This window comes from Chiroxiphia lanceolata, chromosome 18, assembly GCF_009829145.1.
Source record: "Chiroxiphia lanceolata isolate bChiLan1 chromosome 18, bChiLan1.pri, whole genome shotgun sequence".
NCBI lineage: Eukaryota > Metazoa > Chordata > Aves > Passeriformes > Pipridae > Chiroxiphia > Chiroxiphia lanceolata.
Window position 1 is genome coordinate 5339924 of NC_045654.1, and position 20163 is coordinate 5360086.

At 46.4% G+C, this 20163-nt stretch overlaps 1 protein-coding gene across 1 annotated transcript; it reads right to left on the reverse strand.

Moving 5' to 3' along the window:
* Positions 1-406: 406 nt before the first annotated feature.
* On the reverse strand, positions 407-14533 carry GGT5 (gamma-glutamyltransferase 5). The gene is made up of 12 exons (XM_032706183.1): positions 14111-14533; positions 10821-10951; positions 9142-9231; positions 7930-8119; positions 7203-7360; positions 6641-6790; positions 6093-6226; positions 5482-5684; positions 4954-5045; positions 4038-4147; positions 3505-3612; positions 407-3276 (listed from the first exon to the last, which is right to left on the reverse strand). The coding sequence occupies exons 1-12, from the start codon at positions 14269-14271 to the stop codon at positions 3130-3132; spliced, it is 1674 nt and encodes a 557-aa protein (XP_032562074.1). The 5' UTR covers positions 14272-14533; the 3' UTR covers positions 407-3129.
* Between the last annotated feature and the right edge of the window lie 5630 nt (positions 14534-20163).

Here is a 20163-nt window from a genome sequence, read left to right on the forward strand (position 1 = left end):
TTCAATTCTTGACTCTGCAGAAGTGGATTTGGTTGGTTGGTTTTTAGCAGTATCACTACGGAGGAATGATTTGTTAAAACTAAACTGGGCTGCAGCTTGCACTTACATCCTACACTTAAAAAACCCCAAACCTATGAATATTTCTGCAAGCTGCAGTTACAGGATAACATATCTGTACACAGGGCAGGCACTTCTGCCACCTGCTCAGATACCACATTCCACTACTCATGCTATGTCTCTGCTACTCATGCAGTCTGCTGCTCCTCAGCTTCTCCAGCAGCGTACTGAGGCTCCAGAATGAACAACTGTTACTGCTGGGAACACCTGTATGGAAGTCCTCTCTCAAACAACTGCTTGTGTGTTGGGATACGCAACTGGTTTGGAGGAGAAATTCCCAGACGGGTTTCAAAACACTTTATTAAAAGTATAATTTATAGACTTCATTAGAAAATAAAGCAGCCTCTGTACAATGATGCTTTGAAAGTCCCTGTAAGTTGATTTCAGTACAAAAATAATGCTCTCTTGTGGGGAGGAGCATGAATGGGGAGAGACCAAACTGGGAGGCTCCTGACCCAAGCAGATTTCAGCAGCAGTGAGGAGGTGGCAGGGCAAGAGCAGAGGTGCCAAGGCAGGTACAATTCCTCAGCTTCACCAGGCATTCTGCTAATGAGGACTACAGGACTGGAAATCTCTGCTGCAGTGAGAAGTCTGCAGTCCCATTCCTTTCTGCCTTGCAAATTAAAGCTGTGGTGGGTTTTAAAACTGCTCGGTTGGCTCAGTTGCGAAGTTAGTAGCAAAGTAGTTACATTGTAGTGAGCACTGGACTACAGATAATATTCCCATGTCTTTATGGTGGGAAGAAGCTGTGATGTTACTGCACTGGAAAGGTGATAGGGCTGCAGTATGCTGGTGCTTTACCCTAAAGTATGTGAGAAGAAAAGGTAATGGAAGACTTAGTTACTTGGTGACTTGGGTTTTCTGTAGCGAAATGTGATGGAGAGGGACCAGAGCACTGCTGAAGGTGGCCTTGAAGGGAAGCCAGTTTCCCTGTCTCCAGCCAGTGCCACTCTTGGTTGCTGTCTGTAAACTCTAAGCTCAGTGGGGTTAGCTGGAAATAGCTACAGACCTTGCTAAAGCCAGCCTCCGGTCTAGTTAGTCTGTCTGGAGCTGCAGTGTGAGCTGCAGATGGTGTCTGGCGCCTGCAAGTGCTTCCCCTGCACAGCTCTGCTGTTGGGGTGTTATTTCTGTCACTAGAATCAATGCACCCAGGAACTGGCACCTGGAGTAAGGGAGTTAATCAAAGTAGAAAACTTCAGCGACGTAAGTAGATTGGGGGTTTTTGTTAGTCATAGTCAATGTAACCCCTTCCAAATGAACATAAATACTACCCCCCTCAGCCTTTGGGCCTATTCCCTTTCTCTGTTCCCATTCAGCAGCACTGTAGTCCTGTCTCACAGGGCCATGGCTTGAGTAAGCAGCTCTGATGGAGAAACCAGTAGTTCTTTCTGAACTAGGGAATGAAGATAAATTCCAGCTGGACAAAGGAGTGCGTGGAGCTGGCTCTGTACAGAAGTAACTTGTCTTCCAGATTCTTGATTAAGTGCCTGCGGTTACGATCTGGTAACGTAGCAATCATTAGCTCTCTTGCAGGGGTGGTCATACTACGGTCCTTGGTGTACAGTTCTGAAGGAAAACATGCCTAGCTCTGGTCATCTTCACTCAGACCATCATTAAAATGCAAGTGAAGGCTGAGATTTCAGTAAATTGACGGCTTTATGGGACTGACTTTGTGGCTAAGAACACTGGCATAAAACCTAGCTGGCCTTGTTTTAATTTGTGTTTTTTAATAGAGTGTGCTTGTCATGCTGTTTGCAGAGGGATGATATTTGTTTGTGCACTAGGAGACCCATGGGCCATGTGTGTGAAGGGGAGGGCTCTGCTAGGCCTGGCTCTGGTTTGATTCACTTCCAGACACACACACAACACTGTGCCCACGGGGCAGTCAGGCTCATAAGCTTTCAGAAAATGGAGTTTTGGGGGATTCTGGGAATTTGCCCCTGCATATTTGAGAAGAGCTTTGAGGGGTTTGTCTTTTTTTGGTTTTATTTTTTAAAATGTTTGATTCTGGGCCATTTTGAGCAGGGAGTTATGGATTAACTGCAAAAGACTTTTTGGGTCCAGGTGCATGAGTTCAGGTCTCTTCTCCAGAAGTTTTCTCGCTCTGTGAGAGTTCTTAGAGTTCTACAACATCCTCCTTGTGATCTGAAGGGAACATTAGAGGCTGACTAAAGAAGGTAAAGAAGGATTTGGTGCCTGTGCACAGGCTGTGGGAGAAGAGAATTCTGCTAATGCCTGATGGTGCTGCATCACTCCCCAGCACTGCTGGTGTTTGCCTGGCCAGGCTGAGGTCATGGTTACAAGTGATGTCTCCTGATCGTGTTTCCTTTGCATTTTGAAGAAAGTTCTAAAGCTTCCAAAACCAACAGCATGTCTTCCCTTTCCAAACCCACCCTCTAAGCCTGGATGCTTCAGATTTTAAAATCCTGACCTCTGCACTGGTGCTCAGCCAGAGCAGATCTGCCATAAGTCCTGCCTGCAGCACAGTGCAAACCTGGACTGTTCAAGAGGCTGCACTGAGCCAGACTCCCAGTCCTACACTCCTTGTAGTCTTCATAGCCAAAATAGTTCTGTATTTCACATTGCTGAGCCCCAGTAGTAATAAGCTTCTTGTGGAACAGCCTGAAAGAAACCAATTCTACTCTTAACTGAGACTCCAGCAGGAACAGAAGATACAGCTGGGTCATTTCACAGTGTTCCCAGTGGGGTTTGGACCAATTTTCCTTTCCCACTTTTTACTCTCTCATTCTGAGTAGCTGATGTGCTCAAGAAATATGTTTTTCAGTATATCACATAAGTAATGGAAGGTGTAGCTCTAAACAAGGCTGGCTGACCTCTCCTTATACTGCCTGAGGGTACCTGCAGTCTGCTGGAATTAGGTGTAGTCACAGGTTTTGCCCATGCTCCAGGAGGCATCCTGGTGGGAACAGGCAATTATGGGCATGTCGAAGGAAAGTATGTTCTGGATCTAGTTATCTCCTTTGGCTTTGTGAGTTGTGATGGCATTCCATGCTAATATCCAGCCGACTTCCCCAGCTTCCTTTTATCAGAGTAAGCAGAGATGCATTTTCCTTCCTTGGAAATTCCCTGCACAACATTCATTACAAATTTATCTTTCTTTTCGTTATGTCCTCTTCTCAGCAGGCCACTCCTAACTTCCTGTGGGGGAGAGAAGAGGAAATGGGGTGAATGGAGCAGGGGCCTGAGGTCTTAGCGTTGGCAGTTGTGAAAATGAAGGATGTGTATGTGGAGTCAGGTTGAGAAAGTGAGATTTAAATAAGAAGGAGGTTAGCCAGAGGCAAAATACAGGTTATTCAGGAGAGTTACAAGAGCAATCTGCTTTCCACCAAGAGGAGAAGACAAAAAGAGCCAATCAAGGCCACTCACCTCACTGAAATGCCCCTCAAAGACGACACTGTCACCCAAAGTGTGCATGACGGGAGCTGAAATGGCGCGTTCCAAGTCGTAGCCAAACCACAGCTTGTTTATAATTGCCTGCAATGAACCAAACCCCACACTGCCTGACTGGAGATACTCAGAAAGAACCTGGGTCACGTGCTGCCAACCCCTGCACTGGTGTTCAGCCAGAGCAGATCTGCTGTAAGTCCTGCCTGCAACCTGGACTGTTCAACAGGCTGCACTGAGCTAGACTTCCAGTCCTACCAGCCTGCTCTCCTGCTTTCATGGGGACCAATATCAGGTGCTTGGAGTAAGTAAAAGAACAGGGTGAACACATAATAATTCTTCCCAGAGTGCTTTCCCTGGCCTCCAGCCTGCAGCCTTTATGACTTCTAAATTGCAAATTAAAAAAAAACCAAAACACCAGGGCGTCAAGACCTGAGGGGAGCTGAGTAGTTCAGGACAGTGTGTGCTCCCCTTGCTCGGTGCAAATTGTTGCTGTGTGGTAGCTGTTCACTTACCATGGTAGTAGCACTGATAATCCAGCCCCCACCTGCTCCCCCGATCACCAGCATGTCTCCTGTCTTGGAGATGAGGATGGAAGGCACCATTGCTGAGGTAGGCTTCTCTCCTAGAGCAGAGACAGAGAGTATTATTCTTTCCATGTGGCTCTTAACAGGATTGGAGGGACACAAGTTCACCTATCTCACCTTTCTGTATTTCCCACAGAAAACTAAACTACTACTCCTTCCTCAAGAATCTCAAGACTTCCAGAAAAATGAGTTTCCTCATGCCAAAGGCCTGTCTCCCAAGAAGCTGGACCTTTATGGTGCAGTCTGAACAGGAAGCCCCTCTTGATGCAGAACAGGGTATCCTATAAGTATTCAGGGCTCCTGCAGCTCATTCAGCCCAGCTGAGGAACCCTTGTCAGCAATCCTGCCACGATGTCCTCTCCTGGCAGGTCTGAGGGACCCTGCACCAGGGATAGCTGATTGCACAGAGCTGTGTCTGCACCAGCACTGCTGTGTTACAGAGCTCAGTGCAAGGCTGTAGCATTACTGACTGTGCAGCAGCTATATATTTAGAATCAGAGATGAGCCTAAAATGTCAGCAAGCTTGTCTTAGCAGTAGTTTCTTCACTCCTTTCCCCCCCCCCCCCCGCCCCCTCCAGTAATCAGTGATCAGCTTCAGCACTTTTTTTAATTTCTGATTTCTCTGGTCAGAATCCAAAACTCCTGTGTATCCATGCAAGGGGATATGAGTAGACAGACACACTACAGGGCTTTATCCTCTTTTAGTCTGAAACAAACTTGCTCTCATCCAGACCTACGAAAGAAAAGAGTACCTGTAGTTTACACGTAGTCCCTGCCCACTTGTACACAGCCTGTGTATCCATCTCCTGGCCCTGTGCTTTATTTTGAAGATGGGAATGCTCACCTGGGTTAATGCTTCTGTTTGCTGTGCAGAAATCAGCAAGTTCATTGTTTAAAATGATCCCGGTTTGGTTAGAATACACAAAGGAGCCAAACCTGCAGGGGGGAAAGATGAAGCCTTTCAGTGCCCAGGGCTCTCCTGTTGTTGATGACATTAACTGAACAAGGCACCCTGTGGGTTACTTCTTTTTCCTCCCAGCCTGCAACTGCCCCAGCAAGTGTCCAAAAGGAATTGCTGCTGCTGCTGCTGCCAGAGACAAGCTCCCTGTTACTATTGCCTGTGGGGATTTGCCCAACCCACAGAAACTCAGCAATAGCTCAGCAAGTTCTTGCATCCTCCTGAATTGTGATGGTCCTTGGAGCTGATGCTCACAGACCTTTGCTGTCACATGGAAAAGGCATTCACAAGTAAGGAGCTGCCCGAATCAGTGAAGCCCAAGGGTTTTGTATTTCTGGGAAACAGCCCTTGCAGGTACCTTCTGAACCTGACACGTGGCCTGTGTGACTCAGTCTCCAACCCTTGGCTACTCACGGGTAGTTGATGGTGCTGGTGGCGGACACGGCACTGCCATCTGCAGCGAGCACAGAGATGTGGCTTGTGCCCATGCTTCTGTATTTGCCGTTGTAGATGGACTCCAACAAGTTGTAATGGCTGAGTGGGTGGTCACCACGAGCATCTATTCGCTGCCTGACAAGCTCAACAAAGCTGTCAGACAGCATGGTCCCCACAGTCACCTGCAATCACAGCAAGGACACTGAGCTGGTGCCACCACAGCACGGGCACGTCTTTGGGTATGTGGAAGTCTGGGGAATTCAGCCTCAATAGCCAGAGCTTGGGGCCCTGCACTGGCAGCATTCAGCCCCAAGCCACTCTTGTCCCAGAAAACAAAACCAGCTCAGTACTGAGGCCCCTCAGCATTGGCACAGGCATGTGCTTGTCCTTTATCAGGCAAGTGAGCGCCAGCCTACAGCTGAAGCTTCAGAGTAAACAGCATAATCCTGCCTCTGCTTTGGCCAACTGAGCCACACTGCTCTTCACTAGCAGCTCTAAGTATTTTCTTCCTTTCCATGTCTGCAAAGCAGGAGAGTGCCAGAGTGTTGTTTGGTGCTATAGGACTGTACCCATGCACTGTGTCAGCTCACCTGAGCTCTAGAGAAGGCTGGGTCACTCATGTGGGGTCTTAGCATGTTGCCAAACTTCAGAGCCTCTGCAATGTGATGGTAGGTTTCTACCTTCTCCTCAGGTGTTGCCAGTGATGCTTCATGGAGTTTATACTCTATGGAGCAGGATGAAATAATTTTGTTAATAGACCCAAGGCAATGTTTTTTCAAGAAATGTAAAAAAAAAGCTGAAAGGAGCCTCCTTTTCCAACCCCAGTTCTTACCAAGTCTCCCCTATGCTTTAGTAGGATATAGACACAGAAACAACCAAGTACTAATTTTCACTGTGACTTCAATTTCTTTTGAAGCCTTGGGAAAATTGTGTATCCTTTGGCCTTTGCAGCAGCTACAGTGATGCTGATCCACTGTATGAGTGAGACAGGTCATCACCCTGCTGCATAGCACAGTCACACTGCTGCTCTGGGGCCCCTTCTGGCTTGCCGGCTCCATTTCTGCCCATTACTGGTTTACCACTCTGGAGCAACACTCCCTGAAAACCTCTTGCTCCCCCTTTTCCGCTAGGAATTTACCTTCCAATACCTTGAGGATGAACATGAGCACTGCACCTCCCATGGGCGGTCCCGGAGCAAACACTGTGGTGTGGTTGTTGAGGGTGATGTTCAGAGCTGAGGACACCTCTGCTCGGTACGTCCGAAGGTCCTCCAGTGAGAGACTGGACCCTTCAACAGAGAACCAGTGGCTGGCATTAGCACATCAACTGGTGCTGTGGGCTGGCTACAACAGGGCACTGTGAAGAGGCATCCCTGTATATCCCAAATTCCTTCCACCAAGCACAGCACTGTTGTCACGGGTCCTGATCTGCTGCCAAACCCCAGGATGCCACAAAGCCTGAGGGAGTCAGACAGGCCACTGCATGAGCACTGGGGGGGAAGGCCAGAGCAGCAGATGGTCTCAGTGCTGCTTCTGGGTCTGAGTTATAAGAACTGGGCAAAGGTGGCCTCTTCCCATGCCAGGTACCATCCCAAGCAGCAAGAAAAAGGCTTGTGTTGGCTTTCCCCTGGTACAGGATCACTGAGAGCCAACAGCTGGGAAAAGGCTCATCTATCAGGACTGACTATAGCTGTTACCTACCAGCCTTCCTGACATCCTCCACCAGTGCCTTTCCTATCTGTCCCTCATAAAATGCTGCGGCTCCATGTTCTGCCACAGTTTGCAGTGTTTGCAGCAGCGCTGGCCACCTGAAGATCTCTCCCCTCTTCAGGAACCTTTGACCATGACACAGCAGTGGGCTGTTAAAGAAGAACATTCATCAGTTTACTGCACGTGCTTGCTCTGTCCCCAGGGCCAATAATCTCTTTTTCCTTCCCAAAGCTGATCTAGTTTATGCACATCGTACTTTCCAAGGCAGTGCTACACTGCAGGCTATGTGGAGGAAAGCTTTCAGCCAAATGTGACCCACAGCACCAGGTACTCCTTCCCCAGGCAGTTTCCTCCACAGAACCCAGCACTTTGACCATGGCTCAGGTCAGTGGGGCTTCTCCAAACGAGTGTCTGCCACAGGGCCCTGCTGTCAGGGGACAATTTCCACACAGACGGAGGCAGGCCATATACAGCTAGATCCTTCTCATCAGTAATCATGCTTAGCAGACTGTTTTGCTGTGTCAAGCCACTCTAAATTTAAAAAAAAAAAAAGTTGCTGACAGAAAAAAAAATATTTAAAAAATCCACTTCTGTGATTCCCTCCCACTCCATAGCAAGTATTCCCTGAGCACAAGCCACAGCAGCAGCCCGTGCTCTACACCTCAGAGAACTGAGGGAACAGTGGTCCTCAAGCTGCAGTTTCATTCATGGGTCTTACCACAGGTTTTTTCCTGGCATGGAGAAGTTTGGGTGATTGATTATTTTGTCCACAACTGGGGAAATGACAAGTGGCTCTGAAAGGAGCTTGATGGTTGGTTCAAAGAGGTCTTTCCACGGTAAGCGGCCATATCGCTTGTGGGCTTCCTCATACCCACGGAGTTCTCCTGGCACACCAATCCAGGGGGCACCTGAAGAGCACAGCAGCAGTGTCACACCCAGGAAGTCATTGGCAAAGCACTCCAATGGAAGTGTGAGTTTGTAGAGGCAACCAAGGCTTCTAAAAGCAGGCTTGGTTTGTTTATTACCCTTGTCTGTTCGTGTATCTCTTCCACTGTCCAACAGAAGGGGTATAGAGAGGCCAGAGCCAGACTCAGAGGTGAGGTGAAAGCAAAACAGGCAACAGGCACATGCTGCAGCAAGGGAGGTGTCAGCTGGATTTTGGAGACAAAGCACTTGTGGAGCCTGGTCAGATACCAGAGCAAGTGAAGCTGTGAAGTTCTTCATCCTTGGAGAAACTCAAAAACATCACAGGACAAGGCCCTGAGCAGCCTGAGCTAACCCTGATATCACTGCTCTGCGCAGGAGCTGGACCAGAGACCTCCAGCCGTCCCTTCCAACCAGTTATTCCCAATTCCTTTTCAGGCTCTTCTTCCAAGGATAAGAACATCTCCTCCAGGAACTAGGACATGCACTAAAAGAAAATGTGCTAGGAAAGGAGAATGAACAGAGCAAGAAACGTAGAGAATCCAAGATGTGCTGCTAAAGCAAGAGTGCCTGAGCCCAGCAACTCAAATCCCAATGTGCCAGGGTGCTTCCCCAACATATGGACAGGGGCAAGCACATTAGATTGATTTCTTTCATTTCCAGAAAGTCTGAGCAGTTATTGACTTCGTTTTTCTCTGTAAGAACTGCTGGAAAATGAGTGAGTCCTTTGGGAAATCTGGTCTTGAACTGCAGACTTCCTATGAAGAGAAATTACATTGTGATTTCTCCTCATGTTGGCTCCCCACCCTCCTCGCTGGTCAGGCTGCCAGTGTCACCTAGTTATGGACCTAGTATTTTTTCTTGCTTTTGCAAAAGCCAGTCCAGGTAGAGTGTGTTAAATTAAACGAAACTCCAGATAAAGTCAGCGAGGTTCTCGGTTCCCCACCCTGAGCTTTGTGCGCGCCAGGAGGGCACAGATCCCTCATGGCCCAGTCAGTGTCCTTACCAATGGGGAAACCAGGGCCACAGCCAGACAGTAAATTGTGAGGAAACACTCGTGGGACTGTCTCACGGGCATTGATCACCTCGACTGTTCCTAGAGAGGAGAAGAGGGAAAGGCATTACACTGTCTTCCTGAAGCAGGTGAACATCACATTTTCAGCTGTAGCACCACACATGCTGCTGGCCCAGAGCTCAGCTGTCCTAAATTGAGACTTTTGATAAGTGTGTCCAGTGCACCTGCAGGGTTAGGTCTCAGCACACCTTGTCCTTAGCTCCCTTGCTTTTATTTAGAGCAAACCAAACAGGACCTACCTGGAGACAATGAAGGTACAGGGACAAGGCCAGGACTTGTCTCCAGCTATTTGGGGTTTCCCCCAGGGTTCTTGGGCCTGGGACATGGCTGGAATGTGCTGCTCTACACCTGATTTTTAGGTTCCTGCACTTCCTCTGCAGGTGGGACATGTCAGAGACATAACATGAGCCTCAAGTTCCTTGGAGGGCCATTTACCAAGTGATGGTGAGGTAGGTCCATCGTGTTTATAAGCAGAATGGTGATACTGAAAGATCCCCTATGTATCAGGGAGCTTAAAAGGAAAATATAAACAAAGCCAAACACAACAAAACTTGCACTCATATAGACTTGTATTTCAGGTCTAGCCTATCATTTTGCCTCCTTCTCTGCCTTGCATTTATCCTTTTCTGTGACAGTTCCCAGAGCCAGCTGTGCTGCAGGAGCACACAGTGCTCCCTGGTGTACAAAGCACCTGAGCTGTGCAGGGCCATGGGTAGCTTTGTGCAGCATAACTCAGGTAGCAGAAGAGAACTGTTGTCAGGAAACAAAGTTACCTCTGCCAAAAGGAAAGGAAAAAAAATATAGGTGTTCTGCCAAATTAAGCTTTTGCACGAGATACAGCCAAGTGTTTCCAGAGTCATAACTCTGTAAGACTACTTGGCAGGGGTTTTAAGATTCTGGTATTGTTACTGTGTTCATTGTTGATTTTACTATTTAGATCTGTAAGCTCTGGGGGCTTTTGGAAGCCAAGACTTAAAAACCCCCCACATTAAAAACATAAAAGCAAGAATACTAGAGGTTAAGCCAAACACAGGAAGGCTTCCCAGCAGGCCCTGAACATTGTCAGATTTAGACTTCTGAAGTGAAGAGGCGTCTCCTGGGACAGGTCTCCCTGCTGCTTTGGGAATTCCCGTGCCAGCAAGGGCAGTGAGATGCAGCCCCCATGTCAGTAGGCACTGCCTGAGCTGCTGGGGCAGGATGAGCCCCTGAAGTCCCAGCCCAAGGGCTCAGATGAGCTCATTTCCAGCACACGCCTCACTCTGCTCCTTTCTGCTTCCGTGGCAGCCCAGTGGCATCTCAGCACTGCTCACACCTTGCTGCAGTCTGCTGTGTGACTTTGAAATTTGGGATTGCTTTGGAGAGGCAAATTCAATTCATTTTGTATCAAAGCTCTTTCTTCCCCACACACGCCCTTGCTGTGAAATGATGATCACAGCTCCATGTGATGGATGCTTTGGGTTAGGAGGAGAAGCCTGGTTTGTGATCAGAGGATGCAGCTTTTATATTCAAAATATTGCTCTGAGAGAATAGGAAGGATTCTGGCTTCTCCACAGCAGCTGGGGGTCTGCACAGGGACAGGGCACCATGGAGAGGCCAGGGGTGGCCCATACCTGTGCTGGCATTATAGATGGTAAATATGACTCCACCACCCAGGCCCGAACTCTGAGGATTCATCACCGAGGTGCAGATCAAGCCAGCAATGGCAGCATCCACAGCTGTGCCTCCACTTTTCAGGATGTCCCTGTGGTGGAAAGGGAGAAAAAAGACAGTGTCAAAATCCAGGAATGACAGAATGGAGGAACCACGTGAAAATGCCTCCTTGGGGCCCCTGCAAGGCAGCCCCAGCTTGAGGAGAGCAGGTAGCAGGTGGAGAAAGCTCCTGGCAGCAGTGTGGGATGTGAGAGCACAGAGAGGAGCCTTCCTCTGTGGGAGTCAGAAGGAAGAGACAGAGGGAAAGAAGGGGCAGTCTGCAGGAGGAAAGAACAACCAGGGACCAGACCTGTGTGAGGATGGTCTTCCTCTGGGAGTTATGGACAGAGAGAACTGCAGCTGCTCACAAATGCTGTTGACAAAAGGGAATGGCAAGGAGTTCCCAGATGTGGAGGAGGATGCACAGGAGAGAGTTTCCACATGCTGGGAACCAAACAACTGATCCCTATGTCCCCAAGTGCCATTCCCAATAAAAAGGTACATGCTGGTCAGCTGGACAGGGCACTGAAGCAGGAATGATGGGTCCATGTGAAGCAAACTCCTGAGACTTAACGTGTCAATTAGCACAGTAGTAACTTCATTGCTCCTCCAGCTTGCCTTCCTGGGCTTATGTGATATTAGCACAAAAACACCCCCATCATCTCCCTGTATTCCCAAAGACAAAACCAACAAATAAATAGAAAAAAACAAACAGTAAAAAACCCACAACTGTTACTAACTAGGCACAGCCACATCAAAGAACACACAGGCATTAAGATATCCTCATGCTGCTGACAGCAATGAGGCTCTGCTACAGAAATGTGTCTTAACAAGTTCTTCTTGAGGAATCAAGCACAGCTGAAAAACATCTTTTCCTTGTAGTGGAAATGGGGTGGTGTTTCCTGCATACCATGCCAGTAGCCAGCACTGTGTTTGCTAGGAAGGTTTCTGACTGTTTTATTGGGTTATTGCTCAGATAAGGCAAAGCCAGAAGGGAAAATGTAATTGTTCATTAATTGCAGTGCAACTGCTCCCAGAGGCTGCACGGGAACACAAAGCAAACATAGGGACTGCTGTTTATTTTACATCCATTGATATGACTGGGTCCTGCTGGGGCTGGGGACAGGATGCTGCCAGCAGAAACACTGATTGTGGCTTTCCTTTGTTTCCGTAAATGCCTCGGAACTACTGCCTGTAAGGCAATGGCATGTGGACAAGTGGGAAGAAAAGAAATGGTAGGGAACCACGGGGTTTTCTGTTGGGGTCTGCATGGCTTTTGTCCTCCCTGGAGCAAGCTGCTCCCTGGCTGTACCTCTGAACCTGGAGACTGAGGCTCAGGCTTGCCCATCCATCTCCTTGCAGCAGGGGATGGACTCACCACATCAATGTCCCTGCGTGGTGTTTTTCTGAAACTGAAGCTTTTAACTGATGACAAAAGAGATCAGGGCTTCCTGAGAAACTGAGTCACCTCTGCAGAAGGCCCAAGACAGCAGGTTAGAAAAGAGGGAAGAAGGACCACTACCCTGACCTGGGATAGTGCTCCCCAGAGCCCCTGCATTATGGGCTATGGAGCAGCACATGTACAAAGCCTGGTGCCAGGGAAAACCATGGTTCTGGGATAATTGGCAGTGAAAAACAGCTTTAAAAAGAAGCTTTGAGATCGTACGGTATGCATTTCAATGCAATGCATTAAAACCTTAACACGTAACATCAGGCACATTTTCCCAAAGCCTGAAAAGCACCAAATTCTCACCCAAGTTTTCCAGCCACATTCACAATTGTGTAAGAGGTTGCACATCTTGTACTGCCACTGTCCCTCTGAAACCAATGCCATACACCCCTCACCATGTCCCCAGAAACACTTGTGCCTGGAGGAGCATTCCCTGATGAAGCTCTTCATCCCAGTCTGCAGACTGGCCCTCAATCTCACCAGCTTTCTCTCCAGCCTCTCTGGAGACTGAAACACAACAGAAAACACTCTCTGAGCTGGCTCTTGGTATGTCACACATGGCTCTCGGAGCATGGCTCACCCACTTTCAGACAGAGATCTGCCACTTCCCAGGAGGCTATGCCTGGGGAATTTAGGACCATTATCTTTCTCATCTAGCCAGACCACACCCTGTCCAATTACTTGTCTCCTTTTGTAGGGATCACTGCTGCAATGAGCTTAATTGTAGTGCAAAGTCCTAGAGAGACACATGACCCTCAATCAAAGTGTGGTGCTCTACCTCTGTAGAGATATCTCAGTGCTACAGCTGACAAGATCTGATAAGAACGTCTAGCCCTAGATCCTTCCTGACACTTAGTTTCAGCTTTAGGGTTTGGTCATTGTTGTGTCAACATGTCATTGCAAGAATCCCATGAGAGACATGGCAAAGTGTGGTATAGGGGCACCACATCTCATCTCACTCCTCCAGCCACAAAGTAGAGCACACAGCTCCAGCATCCCACACAGCATGTAAACTTGCATCCTTCTGCTTTTGTGTATACAAGCGTTTAATAACAGTAGGAACAGTAACAGTAAAATAATAACATGGGAGTCAAAATATTTAAGAGAGAAGTTATTACACAAACTGGAGTGGTACAACCTCGGCAGCTGGAGAATTTTTTTAATCTACATCTTTTTTTCCGAGTGATGTAAGTATGTCTTTTGTACTTATACTGTCTTGGATTAATTTCAATTAAATCTGCTCCTTGCTTTTTTTCTTCATACCAGACACACCTGTTGCAGGCTTCAGTCCAGAAACATATCCCTACTAAAGACTGGGATGCACAGTCCTCCTTTCCCTCTCAGCCTGGCCTTCCTTGCCTCTGTTGAAGCCCAGCTGCAGCTCTCTGCAAGCTCCTCCAACTTCTTATTTCTAAGCCACTTACCCGACCCACCACCACGCTGTGAACAGTAAATTTCCTACTTCCCCACTTAAAAACAGCCTTGTATTTTTATACTATAAATATTTATACCCTCCAAAAATCCATGGGTTTGCAGAGCTGCAAATTTTTGCGACATTGGACAACGAAAATGAGCATCAACCTCAGAGCAGGGGCTCCGTCTGCCCCCGGGGCTGCTCCACGCAGGGACCAGCATCGCTGCTCAGCCCCAAAGCGGGGACGGGCAGAAACCCGGTGCACTCCCGTGGTTAGTGCCTGTCCTGTCTGTCAGCACGACATACACCACAAGTGACCCGAAAAGCCGAGAGGTCCGCGCACGTACCGGCCGATGTTAGAGCAGGTCTCGGTGTCGGCAGCCACGGCACCGTGCAGGTAGCGCTGGGGACCGCACCGGGGCTGGGTCAGGATGACCACGAGTGTCACGGCCACCGCCAGCACCCCCAGGGTCAGCAGCACCAGGCAGCAGATCTTCCCCGTGGACATGGTTATTCCCGTGCCGCCGGAGGAGCTGGGAGACTTTCACTCCTTTCGAGAAGGCGCCTGCTTTGCTCAGGGTGGAAATAAGAGGATCCCGGCGGTTTTGTGAGGGAGGTCCCTTTTCAGTGGGCTCTGCCCCCAGCGACTGAGAATTACATTGTTTTTAAGATTAAAAGCTGTGAAAAAGGGAACGGTGTACTCCTTCTTTCCTACTCTCCTAGGTGTGAGAGGCTTTTCACTCTCTTTAAGAAAGTAAACTTTTTCTTGCCTTTTTTTTTAAGTCTCTGATGAAAACATTTAACACATTCACTGCTGGAGCACTTCAAAGGGAAGTGCACTTTACACTGCTTCTTGGCTTCACACATTCTTGGCTTCTATTCTTGCCACACAAAGCAAATTACCTAACAAAGGTGGCCTACATGGTGAATCACCATGGAAGTTACCTCAGTCCTACTCTGCAAACTTGGGGTATTTTGTTTCCATATGACCACTCAAAGAAGTAAAAGCTCAATACAATATACAAGGCTAGAAGCTGATCCCTGACACAGCAGTGATGAGCACATGAATTGTTACACAGTGAAATAGCTCTGTAAGAGCCTCTTAATTATACAGTTCTCCTTGCACTCAAGAACTTAAAGATAGGGCTCCACATCTGCCACCTGTCTTTCTAAAAGATGTTACCTGTGATCCTATCCCAGCTAGATTTGGGAGAAGGGGAATTCACCTGCACAGATTTACACATGTATTTCAGTGCAGACTTTGAACCTCTCCTGCTAAACTTTATCTCATAACTAAGCAATATTATTTCACGTGTCATATCTCAAGGAATGGATTTGATAGGCTGAAGTGTCTTTATTACAGTTGTATATTCCCATAAGGTTATCTTGGGGAACTGAAGATAGTCCAAGAAAAATACATTGTTTTGTCTGAGATAAAACCATGGTCCCTAGGTAATAATTTCTTGGTCTCCACGCCTCTGTCTCATTTGGCAAATACACTTGGCATGTGCAAACAAGCATCCTCAGCTCTAGTGTGAATCTTCATTTCATTCCATTGCAAAACATTGCTGATCTTGTAGAATTTCTCAATCCCTATATGACTTTGATGTTCTGTTTTTGAAAATTACTCTATAACACTTAAAGAATCATCATTCTGGTGCTTTCCGGGAAAGCTCTTCCCTTTAAATTCATAACAGGGCTGGAATCCCTGGCCACTCAGTACCAACAGACTCAAGATTCAAGTGGATTTTGCCCATTCACTTCCATCAAATGACATAGAAAATTCAACTGTAGTCTCCAAATTTCCATCAAATTTCCTTTTTAACTCAGCACATCAAACATCTCTATCTGGAAAACTACCATTGTGCAGTCAAGGAGGGGACTTGGAAGAAGCAAGAAAGGTAAAAGCAAGTGTCGTCTTCCAGACCATGTCTGGGAAGGCCAGGACAGAAAGCCAGACACTTGTACTCAACAAAGAAAAACCTAAGATACTGACACTCAGTTTATCACTCCTCATCTCATCTTTTAAATATCTAAATTAAAAGGACCCCAAATGCACACCTAACTCACGAGGCATTCTCACACTAGTGTCCTAAATACCTTCATTTGCCTTTGTCTCTACGATATCCAAGTTACATTGCAGCATACCCAAGAGGATGCTGCTTTCTGCTGGTGTTTGTTTGCAGAAAATTGTCTTCAGTCACCAAGCTCTTATTGTAACAAAAAAGAAGTGCATTTTACATTTTCCAACTCTAAATTAAGTTTAAACCATTGGAAAAGAGTCTGGCAAGGTTTCCAAGAGCATGCAACCAAAAGCCAAATCGGTTGTATTTCGTATGCCATTTGTCTCATCCTCCAATCATGTTTATTATAACCAAGGAATACACAGCATATAGTTGGTATAAACAACACATAGTTGTCTTTATATGATAATCAAGCAACAAAAATAATAGGGAACAGTCTGGGAATTTATTGTTCCAATTTTCTAAGGGACATGGCTGTGAGTGTCACAGATGTTGGTGCTCATGGTCCATTTGTCTCAGTACAGTTTTTCAGAAACTGATGCACACTAATCTTTGCACAGTGTTTTCCTTTGCACACAAACAAGTTTTCTTTATCAAGGGTCATTGGTCTTCTCCCACAAAACCCAAGTTTTCAGACATCTGGAAAAAGACATACCTGGAATCAGGAAATTCTGGTATTCAAGATCTCATTCATATCTCTCTTCCCTCTGTTATTTCTCAGAATTCAGGATGAAAGTTAATCCCATAAAATGCTCTGATTGAGGAAAACCAAACTCTGCTTCTTTTCTTATTGCAATCAGAAAAGGGAAATATGCTCTAAAATTACTCATGGACTTATGTTTCACTGAGATTAAGTACCTTCTGAATGAAGGCTTTTTGGTTTTCCTTTTAATTTCAAAGGATGCCAGGGGAAAACTCCCCCAGTTCTAGCTGAGAAACTTGGCAGTACTTCATCTCCAATCTTGAAAACACACTTCTGGCTGTAGTTGTGATAGTTAAACAGATTCCTCCTACAAACCCTGGAAGGGTTGGAGGGTGACCATGAGCAGTCCATATATTGGGAGCGCAGCAGCAGGACAGTGATGGGTGACTGGGAGAGGACAAACCTATGTCTTGAGAAGGACGAATATCTACAGTCCAGCACTACCCTGGCACTATTTTCCTCAGCCACACTAACTTTTAGTTTTCCACTTAAAGGATCTCTGTGGGTTGTAAGTATGAACAAAGGGAAAGCACTTGAGCAGGACAGTCACAGGACACGAACCACTCCTCACATCACTGAAAGCAAAAAGGGATCCAGGAGAATTCAGGGGTTCCTATATCTTTATTGACTTTTTCAAGATTAAAGGCAGAGCTGCTCCCTCCTTCTTCCTTTTCTGCTGGTTACAAAATAATGCCTGAGAGAAATGCTGTGTGGAACCCAAACCTGAACATCTTCTATTCTACAGTGACAGTGACATATTGAAAGTCAACTTTTGCACAGCTCTACTTAGTGGGACACATGGCACAAACCACTGCCCAAGGGAAACTCTTCTCCATTAACTTTATTTGATGAGGATATGCAGGCACAGTTTACTGCAAGCATCAGCATTTCACTCTTCCTGTAACAGTGGAGCCATGCTCAAGGTTAGATTAACAGTGAAACTTTCTGATTCAGCCTTTAACTCTTGAGTGCCCTTCTGGACCAAATCCAGCAGTTTTCTTAAAGACTGAACCTCATTAGTACAATAATATAACAGCTGAAAGTATTGGTAGTGGAAAACAAAAGGGAGCATTGCATGCATCCAAAGATATCAACAGTAAACTCTGTCTGAACTCTGTATTGACTAAAATAGCAGTTGCTACAACCTTTTTCTTTTTGCCTTTTTTTTATTAAAAGTTCCTTGTGTTAGTTAAGGGTATATAGAAACAACGGGGACTTTTGTCTTAAGACACCATCCGAAAACAACCTCATCCTCTCAGAAAGAGGAGCAAGCATGGGAAATATTTTCTGAAAATCCCCTAAATGAGAACTGAGGCTTTTCTGGGATTACCAGGTAAATAACAGAGCTGTACTGCTGAGAACAGTGAGCCTTTCCAAAGTGTTTAATCATATTGCAATCTTTGAGTCAAGACCAGCATCTGGATTTTATCTGCTCTCCAAAATGAGCAGGACTGGTCAATCAGAGAACAAACGGAGCCAAAGAGATCATGTGGAGACAGCAGGCCCCATCTCTGCCTATCCCTGCAGTTCCTGAGAAATGAAAGAATACACACAGCATCCCCTCTGGAGTTCTGCAGTCTCCTACCATCTCACTGGAATCCAGTGAGATCCACCAGCATCAGAGCTGGTGCTGGAAGGGAGGGTGAGGGAGAACATGTGGAACTGGCACAGGAAGGGTAGAAAGGGACCAGGATGTGCCTCTGGGAAGCCACAAGCTGCTGGAGAGACTCACACTTGCCTTAGACTCCCCTGTCATGAATCCCAGCTTAAACATGGCCTAAGAACTCTGTACCTCTGCCCTCTCCCCGCTGCACTTCCAGCTTTTTGGGAAGGACAAGTCCTGGAAATACAAGCCAGATGTGTGAGTGCTGCAAGTCAGTAAGGATCTCAGAGAGACAGCACACACAGAAAATAAGGGCAAGCTGAGTTTCTCTGCTAGGGAAGGTGGGAAAAGCAGGTTCTTAACTGCCCTTATGATCCTCATGTACTTCACAAGCAAAGCAAAGGAGAGGCTGACAGAAGGATAAAAAGCAGCACCACGAACAGCCCTTGCCATTTCCCGGCACAAAAAAATGAAGGTTACTGCTGATTGTGCAACTACAGACATAGGCTCCAGGCTCTGTCTTGGTTCCATGGATAACAGCATTGCTTCACAATGACTTCCCTTCCTTCTGAATGGCCCTGGGAACTCTGGTGTGAGGTAACCCTTTCCTTGTGCAAGAATACAAGAAAGTGCTTTCTTCCCTAAAAGGTGGAGGAGCAGCATGCAGGGAAAGAGAAAATCAGTTTTCTAGAACTTGTTTTCTGTCCTTTTCTTTTTCTCTGCTCATCTTTCACTGCTGCTTTACTTTGGAAATTCCCCAGTATTCAAATACTTTCAAAAATGTTCTTTCCAGTTTCTTGCACAATTCCCTTTGGAGCCGTTGTATTACTTATCCTTAGCCACTTTCCCACACAGTGATCACTGTAATCCTTTCTTCCTTCAAAATTTCACACTCTTTCCTCTAGGGACATGCTGACATTATTGTCCCAAAATTTACTCAGCTGGAACATGGGGTAGAAAATGCAAAAAGTCAACTGTTGCTCATTCATGAGAATGAAAAATGGGAATGGAAAAAAACCCACTTCCCCACATTCAGAACTGGAATAGTAATCTTTGTTAATGTCAAAAGTATAGTGTAAGGATATCTGAGCTGAGATGGATGCGTGCTACATGTTTTTATCTCAATAGAGAATAAGCCATTTTCACAATTTCATACATATCCTTCCTTTCTTTTCTACTTTGTATATTTAAAGACCTTTTTTTTGCACAACAGCTGGTTACGTTTATTACCATATTGAAGTAAGACATTTTTAGCTTATCAGATTGGAAAAGTAAGTTACCATCAGCAATATATTCTAGTTCTCAACAATTACAGGATCCCTTTCCAAATCATGTAGCAACAGCTGTACCAGCACATTTCACAAGTCTTCTCTGGATTCAAACCCTAAGGCAGTACAGCAATGTGTAGACTTCCACAGAAGTCATCAAAAGAAAGGTAGTTGCACAAGAAAAAAAGTTTGATTCAAGAAAACCTTGAGGGTTTGGTTTTTTGTTTTTGTTTTACTCATTTATTTGTTTATTGCACAAAAAGCAGAGCTATTGGTCTCCATAGCAAAGGGCAAATGGAAGCAGCAGCATTTAACAAAGAGAAACAGTTTCTACATGGTGCACCAGGGTCAGTGTAGAAAGGACTTCTTAAAATAAATAATGCACACAGAAACATCTGGGGTTTGTCTGCAATAGATTAAAAGACTTCCAGCAGTGACCGGACAGGGTGTCCTAGTTTAATGAAAATCAAATTAATTTGAAAGCTTTCGGACCACAGAAACTGGATCACTGTGTGCCTCTCCAGAGCTCCATGTCAGCAGCCAGAATGGTGCTGAAACCAAAAGGAAAGGGACTTGGTCCTTCAGCCTCACACATCATCCTCTCTGAAAATCAAGAAATCAAAACCCAACTCCAGGTGCCACAGCCACGAAACTAATGGCTAATTGCATCTTGGCTTATTTCCTGGCCCTCTTCTCCTTCCTGTCTGCACCAGCAACTTTCACAGCACTTCCACTTCTGCTGCTTAGTTCAGGCAGAGTCTTTTGGATGCTGTTCAGGAGCAGTGACCAACCTTTCTGTCAC